The 9,065-nt window shown below is 34.9% G+C and overlaps 1 protein-coding gene across 1 annotated transcript; it reads right to left on the minus strand.

Annotated features, from left to right (window-relative positions):
• Positions 1–382: 382 nt before the first annotated feature.
• Positions 383–6,742, minus strand: LOC108997092 (potassium transporter 8-like). Its single transcript, XM_018973207.2, has 9 exons — positions 6,527–6,742; positions 6,260–6,401; positions 5,680–6,166; positions 5,533–5,586; positions 3,131–3,391; positions 2,986–3,038; positions 2,431–2,554; positions 2,081–2,335; positions 383–1,636 (listed from the first exon to the last, which is right to left on the minus strand). Exons 2-9 carry the CDS (start codon positions 6,296–6,298, stop codon positions 585–587), a joined length of 2,325 nt encoding a protein of 774 aa, XP_018828752.1. The 5' UTR covers positions 6,299–6,401; positions 6,527–6,742; the 3' UTR covers positions 383–584.
• Between the last annotated feature and the right edge of the window lie 2,323 nt (positions 6,743–9,065).

Raw genomic sequence — 9,065 nt, forward strand, 5'->3', positions numbered from 1 at the left:
ATGTCAGAATTAATGTCGAAAGGTGACAATACCTGCATCGCCGTGGACTCGCGGCTAGAGGTGATATGACAGTGCCACTTCATAGACTTTGCTTCTAATGTCTAAATATTTTATTTTGTAAATTTTTTATAAGATGTTACGAGTAAGGTTCCAATTGGCCCGTTCATATGGTCGGGCTCAAGCGTTGACTGATAAAATCTTTCGAAAACTGCAAAACAAAGACTGTAGTTTAAGGCGGAAATTAATACTGTTTATGGCTGGCGACGTAAATGTTACTGTACTTAATTCGTGTCAAGTTTTCCAAGAGTATATGTATATGATGCCGTGTTTAGATGTTCGACTGAACGGAAAAAAAAGCTGTCGTTTATTTTAAGGCGATGGGGAAGATGAAAGACATCCAGACATGTTTGACTATCACCATCTGCAGATCAAACCTCAGCTCCATAAGCACTTTGTGCCTGTTTGCTCGGTAAATTCATCTTGAATAAGCATTCAAAAAGAGAAGAAAAACAAAAAGAAACTTCGATACACCATTTACAATGACACAGATGCTAAAAACGCAAAATACAAAGCTACACTCGTGGTTAAACATGGTACACCATCCCAACCTCTAGAGTGGATGCATAAGGAATGTTCAAAGCAAAAGTTGGTTCTCTGAAGTTTCTCCTCAAGAAATCATAGCCAAGATTAATCACGACTTTCTTCATCAAACTGGACCCTTTCTTTGCTCTCACATATGAATGCCCCATAATAAATGCCATTCCTGCCTCCCTAGCGTCCATCAGTTCCCGCAGCTCCTCACGTGCATCTATATCAATTTGTGGACTCTTTGGCACAACAAATCTCACTCTCTTCCTAACCCTTTTTGGGGAGTTAATTTCCCTCAACTCTGAAGTACCTGCCATTTCTCCAACGTTTCCATCATCTTCACACACTCTTATACCTTCAACGTTCGATGATGAAGTCCCCACAACTGTCATCTTTTCATCATTCTCCACATCTTCTGTTCCCACATCGGATGCCGGTCCCTCTGACCGGATAAATTCTGCAATACTACAAACAAGATCTTTTTCGAGCTCATTGTCATCCTTTCGAACATCACGATAGCCATACCGTGCTATGCATCTATAGAGCCGATACTCCCTTGGGCCAACTCTTCCGACCAAGAACCTTTCGCCGGGCCTGACATGTGGCACTGGGACAGATTTGATGCAGAGGAATACTACAACCTGGTGGAAAGCTGGGAGATTGGTGACAAAGTGAGAGAAAATAGCTGGGATCCCAGAAACTAGCTCTGTATGTATAAGTCCAATCCCCTTGACCCGAACAATTCCAAGGCTGGGACCAAGACTGAGGAGCCAGTTGATGGATACCTTATTTTGAACATCAAACTCATATTTCTTGAGTGTGCCATAATGCCAAACATACATGACAATTAAGAAGATAAATGAGAGGGCAATGGGGACCCATGCTCCTTCGCGGAACTTGATGAGGGACGCTGAAAAGTAGAGTGCTTCAATGGAGCCGAAGAAGAATATGAAGCAAATGGCTAGGAAGATGCTTCTGTGCCAGCAAAGGACTATGACTAGAGACATCAGGCAGGTAGTTACCAGCATAACGGTTATAACTGCCAAACCTGTTCAAAAGAAGAAGATGCTGTAAAAGTGATGATGATTAGAGACCATGAAACATTATGTTCATGATTAGAACTCACAACGTATAAACTAAACCTATTGGCTGCTCTTTCTCTTTTTGGTGGGTTTAGTACTTGAAAGTCTCCACGCCATTAATAAAATAATTAGTATGTTTCCTGGCTGATCCCATTCCCACACATCAAGGCAGTTTTTGACATTGAAAGATGAAGAAGAGCTTAATCAATTGTCGTCCCGGTACAGAGGTATGAATTTCAAAGGCTTATACACGAGGCCAAAATCAGAGGGCTACCAAGGAATCGTGTGATAAAAATCCCACCAGATACAAAAAAAGGAAGAGAAATAGGGAGATACAGAATAACACAAAGAGCAACTTGATGTAAACATTTTGTGTGAACACAAAACAAATTTTTATGTGGACTTGGTACCTGCTGCATTACCCATGCGTTTTGTGTCCCTAAAGCCAATGGTAACAGCCAGGCATAACAGCATTAAGGTCCAATTGATCTCCGGAATATAAATTTGTCCATGTATTTTAGATGATGTGTGGACAATTTTGACCCTTGGAAAGCAACCCAAAGCAGAGCACTGCTTGATAATAGAGAAAGTCCCAGTAATGATGGCTTGGCTTCCCACCACGGCCGCAAGTATGGCTATTCCCAGAACAGGCCATCTTATTTTCTCTGAAAGAATAAGGTCAGTACTTCAAATTAGTCAATTCCCAAGCCAAGAGTTAAACTGGATTCTTATCCTCTAGGTAACAATAGTATGCACCTACCAGGTACTGAGACATAGAATCCAATCCGATAGTGACTTTCAATAGCATGATGCTTAGAAAGATAAGCAGCTTGTCCCATATATGCTAGGATTAAGGATGGGTACACCATACAAGTGAAAGCAATCTGCAAAGGAGCTTTCTGTTAAACAAGTAGCGTGCAGGTACTGGTTGTATAATAGTTTACCATGAGTTTATCTATGAACATAAATGTGTGAAGCCGTTATAAAGCATGACCATGCAAATCTTTTACTTAACATAGGAACGTCTACCAGAGGAGAAGCTGGTCTGATTAATGCACTTTTATTTGAACTGGGGCAATAGAATTTTTTGCTGCTGAACCGACTACCAGAAACTTCATCTATTTATTTTATGCTTTGATTTCCTCATTAATGTTTCAAGCAAATTATGGTAAATTATAAGTCCCATGGTATATCATCAGTGATGAACCTAGAGTGTCTCTTTAGTTTCTATTTGAATCCACTGAGCAGAGTCAGAAAACTTCTTTTGCAGATTTTAGTCATATACCCACCAACAAACAAAATCAGATAAATCTACCTTAATAGACAACTGTGAAAAATGTCCAAGATCAGCAAACATAGCTTCTGAGCCTGAAATGTTGAAAAATTATTATCAGAGGGGAAAACATTGTATTGGGTAAAGTGATAATAGAGTACACAGTACACCCTGCATATTCTTGTACCTGTTATACATAAAAGAATCCCACCCAAGGACATCCACCCTCCCCTTTGTGTCTTCTTCAAAAATTTGTACATGTAGTATGGAGAGAGTGCTTGATAAACATGGGGATTCCAGTGGAAGATATTATACACACCAATAGCACTGATGCATAAAAGCCACGTAATCACGACAGGTGCAAAGAGGAACCCTACCCGATGTGTCCCGTAATGTTGGAGAGCAAACAAAAATACCAGTATGATACAAGCAACTGGGACTTCAACATCTGCAGAATCAATGAACTCTGAGGAACAGAATACTGTGCTCAAGTATATGAGAAATCATATTCTGTTAGCATTGCCGATATCCCTAATCAACCTTCAGAACTTTAGAAGGCTTCTTCTGGAGGTATGCAGTTGATAGACATCTCATCTACTTATATCAAGATCATTAAGCTAGCATAAAAGCAATGCTACAAATTCCAAATGAAGCATACTCATGGACTATAAAGGCACAAGTGAAGTTTCATGTCCTCATAACTGAACTCAATGGAAACGTGAAGGGTAATATTTAAATTAAAAGTGACAGTTATATTAACTGTAAGTCTTGAACTCTCCTTGAAAGAATTCCCTGGTCCAGTATAGAAAGTTCCAAGCTAGTAACATTTAGTAAATGAAAATAGGGTTTCCCTACAGCATATATATGATAAATATGACTTGAAAGAATTTTGCTGTTTTCATGGATGGTTATGGAAGCCCTTCCTGCATTCATACATATAACCCATATGGGTAAGATACACCTAAATGATCAGATCATATTATTGTTTCATCAGCATGACGGATGGTTATGGCAATTCAAAAACACTTGGTATTGGCTTTGAATTTAACACCAACATGACGGATGCATATGAGTGTTAGGAATGGTGAGTATATAAATAATTCCGTACAATTGTGCCATTTTCAACTTAACTATCACTAAATCAGTTTTACACCTTGTTACTAAATTTAAATTCTTAAGAAGAAAAAATTGAGACTAAGAATGAATCGTCTTGAAGCTTAAAAACTTCCATTTAATTTGTGATTGGCCACAGTAAGATTTTAGTTGCTAAGCACTTTTTTAAATGTGAATAAAGAGTACCACCTATAAAGGGAAAGGGGAAAATCTCAATCCCAGTCATTCTAGATTATGTTGGCAAGCATCCCCCTATAATTGCTATACTAGATTCCTCCAAGCTAAGGTTGTATGATGTCATCAAATGGCCTATCAAAGTCCAATGAATTAGGCAACTTTGTTGAACCTTGATGGATGGTGGGGAACATAATGCTCACAGATTGTAAAGGCCAGCAAGTAGAGACAGCAGGACCAGCAAAAAAAGGGCAGTGGACAGTAGACCACTAGTAGGAGGACAAATAAGCTGATTACACCTATGATGGTAATAAGAGGGACAGTTGAAGAATGGATGGAGATTTAGAAAGTGGAGATGCTATACATATCATCAGATATACTCCATAGTGACTCGAGGAGATGATTCGACCACAATGGTTGAAGTTTATAAAAGAATGATGATCACGATCATGACTTCATTCTGGTATGTGCGCTGTAACGCTTGGGACAGGGACAAGTGGATCCAGGCTTGGTTAATTCCATGGTCACAATTATGTATATGGTATACCTCATGGGGGCCTTTAGTGATAGTTCTAACTTTATTTGACCAGTCTAATAATGATCATAATTCCTATTACACAATCTAACAGAGATGCTGAATGCCCTCCAACGTTATATATATCGTCATCCTGGTTGGAGTCTTATCCAAACTGAGCTACTTTTTCTTTGCCTCATTAGATTGCTCAACTTTATAAAAGGTAAACCTTATAGCTTTATCTTTTCATAAATAAGTTAAGCCTCTCTCTTTAGCCACGAATTCCATCTTTATTACTAGACAGGGCGTCATCAACTTGACCTTCTACATTATTAATGTAAATATTATTTTTTTACTTTCGTAGTGATATGCTTTGATTAAAGCAGGTAGTTTGTCTTGCGTAGGGAACCACAAGGTCCACAACACTCATAACTAGTCCACCAACTTCACATCTGTGCATCGGAAAAAGGAGAAGAAAAGGTTTTGAATTTTCAAATATTATTTAAACAGCGGTATGTAAGGATAGAATTAAACATATCCCTAACTATGATTTGCTTCTTTAATCCTCACCAAACATGTGAAATAGACGACATTAAAATTCTCAGAAAAAGTGCATCAATAAGAACTTGGTATCACCACCAGGAACTAGAATACTAAGATATCAGGGGATATTTTATTTGCAAACCAACATGTGATTAGGAAACATGTTTTATTTGCAGATCAACTGAAAGAGTTGCCGGATAGTAATGAATTTTGACATATCTCGGCCAAATAGTCAAGGAACTTACATCGGTGGTGTTCTTTTGACATGGAAAGCTCCAGCCCGGACACAGCCGAAAACACTATACAGCGATCAAAATCAGAAAGGATTCTCAATTAGTGACATCCCAAGCTAAGAACTTGAAATAAAATCAAAATATCATAACCTCTAATACCAGAAATTGCTGGTGTAAGGACCCCATCCCCAATAACCATACAAGTCCCAATCAAAGCCAGAACAAGCAGTAACCTTTGCAACACTTTATGCTTCTCCAATGTCGATTTTAGTCTCCGCCCAATATTTCCATCGTTGGATTCAACTCCGTCTTTTGTGTACTCCGATAGCTCCTCGTCAGCAAGCTGGCAATTGGGCAATGCGCTGACTCGGGCGTGCCGGCATAGCAATGAATACAGAGCAAAAGTCCCACCTTCACCATTATCATCAGCTCTAAGCACAATAAACACGTACTTGAGCAGCGGCACCAGCGTAATTGTCCAGAACACAAAAGACAAAACCCCATATATTTCCTCATTCGTATCTGAATGCGTAATATCCTCAGCAAAAGTGCTCTTGTATACATATAATGGAGAAGTACTTAAATCTCCATACACAACACCTAAGCTCTGATAAGCCAATGTTAAAAGAGTCTTCCACGAGTCCTTCTGAAACAAAAAACAAGAAGATGATCAGAAAATCCAGGATTTCTGGGAGGGTCTTTCACGAAACTACCCACAGTACTTTGCGACATGTCTTACCTTGATTGGCTGGCTTCGGATTTCACCCTCCAAATCCATGCTGGGCTGCCTTAGAATCAGAGAAAGTACATTCTTCGAACAAGTTGAAGGAAAGTGAAGACGAACCCAGATAGGTTCATAACCCTCCCCAGTTCAAAGAAGCCTAAGAAACACTACAAAACGTTTAGATAACGTCGATCTGTTTCACTTGAGAGTGCAGAAAGTAGTTAAAGACCCACCAAATTTTTATCCAAATAATAATAATAATAAAAGAAGAGAAAAACCGACCAACCAACGAAGACAACAAATCAAGAATAAACACGAAACACCAAGAACGTCTAGAGAATGGTATCGCAACAAGTAGCTAGGTGGGTGGAATTGGAGCTACAAATACGAGGGGGTGACGTTTTTATCTGAAAATAGGTGGCTTCTGGGTCATCTGCTTTGGTTTGGTTTGGTTCGGTTCAAATTCTAGATGGATTCTTTTGGAGAGGTTGTCATTTTCCTCCACTTGGCATTCACTGAAACATAACATGCTTTTTGGAAAGGTGTGTTATGTGCTCCGTAAACGAAGCAGGCACGCACTCTCTTAGAGTGCGTGTTATGAAAAACATCTTTCCAACTTTCTAACATTTTATATTCTATATTTTTTTAATTTTTTTTTTATTAAATATTTATTATATAAATAATAAATAAAAAATTTGAAATAATTTAAAAATAATAAACTCAAAAAAAAATTAAAAAAAATTTTAAAAATTAAAAAAATATGAAATGTGAAATGTGGTGGAAGTTATATAACAAAATTGATGTATAAATGGCCTCATATCAAACTCAACTTTATACGTCAACTTTGTCTTTTTTATACAACTTTTTGTTATAAAATCATGTACAGCCAAATCATTTGAGAAACATTAAAAAAAAATGGAGGACCCATGATCTTAAGCCGACCTGAAAAATAATATGATAAAATTTTATTAAGATCACTCGCTTTATTAATGTGCTTTTTTTTTTTTTTTTTTTAGATTTAACATCTCTAAATTATTAGTGATCACTTCTTTACAGCACCTATATAATATCTCTTTGCTAGTCACTGATGACTGAAAGCAACTTTTCCTTTGAGGTGGCAAAGTTGACGCGGATTGTATGGCAGATGTGGACCACGATTCAATCGAATGGTCCATTTAAATGACTTATTGGCAGGTTTGGATAACAAAATAAAATATAAAATTCTCATATCGTTCCATCTTATCATTATTTTTTAAAAAAATTTTATATAAAATATAATAAATAATTTAATTTTTTTAAATTTTAATATATATTTTTTAAATTTTAAAATAATAATAATATTAAAATATAATATTTTAAACTTCAAAATAAAATATAAAATTCTCATCTCACCCTTCAAATATGTCCTAAATAGGCCGCTACCGTTGAAGTTCTATGACAAAAATTAAAAAAAACGGTTTCCAATCAAATTTGTGCATTTAAGATTATGTTCAAAATAAATTTATAATTTGACATAATTTAATGTGATATATCAGATTATAAAATTATTTTTATTATAAAATAAATTTAACAAATCACGTAAAATCACTTTAATTTTTATATCTCTAACACTTATCAACATGTACATATTTATAATGAAAAGTAATGCATTTAAATACACGTTGTTTCATCTACCTACCTACTGATATCTTGCATAAGTTTTATATTTATTTTATCTATTTAAGAGCACGCCCAATGAATATTCTATAATATATTTTTTAAAAAATATAAGAAATTCTCTTAAAAGTGCCCTCCAATTAAACTAATTTCTCTCCTGTTATTTGATTGTTCTAATTTTTTCAAAAGTAATTTATTTTTATTTCAGATATTCTCTCTCATTCTCACATTTTCTTCTTTGCTGAGAGCCAAAGACAAAATTTGAAGCAGAATTAATCTCTTATTTTCATTATATAATCTTTTATTTTTATTTTTTGAATTAATTTATATTTTGATTTAATTTATAAATTTGAATTAATTTAAAATGTAACATAATTATATGAAATTTTATTTGGAGAGATATTGTAAATATCAAAAGATTTTAGAATATCATTGATAGTTAAAGAAAATATTTGAAACGAATAAAAAAATGTTAAAAAGTATAATATTTAAATGATATGAAAAAAAAAATAGATAAGTTGATATATGATATATTGTAAAAATCAGTATGTCAAATATAAAAAATAGATTTTTGTGATGTATTTTAAAAGTTAAGATGAAAATTTCATTAAGAGTACTCTTAAAACATATGCATTGGCCTCGCTCAAATTCCTAGAAAGCCTAAATATGAACTTTGTAGTTTTTAAACAAGCTGCATTGAATTCGGTAAAGCATAAGAGTTGAAGCTTTCAGCTATACTAAGTCTATCTCATTCTTTATATATAGCGAGTTACTGTTAATCGCCAAATTATTATTTTATTTTAAAATCACATCTCCTCAACCATGAATGAACTACTCTAAATATATATTTTGTTTTTATGAACTGTTTTGAAAGTGGAAACGGTGGAAATTTGTACTATTTTTTGAATTGTTGGTGAAAATGAAGTTTTAATTGTTCTAAGTTGAGTTAAGTTATATTTTTTTATTAATTAAATTATTAATTAACATATGATTAGTGTAATTATAATATATGAAAGAAAAAATTAAAAAATATTTTAATGAATTTAATGGTTAATCTAATGTGGGGAGTTATAGATATGAAGGTTTTATATTTATAAAAAATATGTATTTTTTTATCAAATTTTAAATATGAATTTGACGAGTTGCTAGTGCTCTAAGAGCATTC

The sequence above is a fragment of the Juglans regia genome, chromosome 10 (assembly GCF_001411555.2).
Source record: "Juglans regia cultivar Chandler chromosome 10, Walnut 2.0, whole genome shotgun sequence".
Taxonomy (NCBI): domain Eukaryota; kingdom Viridiplantae; phylum Streptophyta; class Magnoliopsida; order Fagales; family Juglandaceae; genus Juglans; species Juglans regia.

Bases quoted from the DNA above. Each gene is read 5' to 3' on its own strand.
- LOC108997092 (XM_018973207.2), bottom strand. From the start codon at position 6,298: ATGGATTTGGAGGGTGAAATCCGAAGCCAGCCAATCAAG. The intron at 6,167-6,259 runs GTAAGACATGTC...TTTTTGTTTCAG, and splicing joins TCCGAAGCCAGCCAATCAAG to AAGGACTCGTGGAAGACTCT. The intron at 1,637-2,080 runs GTACCAAGTCCA...TCTTTTGAACAG, and splicing joins ACGCATGGGTAATGCAGCAG to GTTTGGCAGTTATAACCGTT.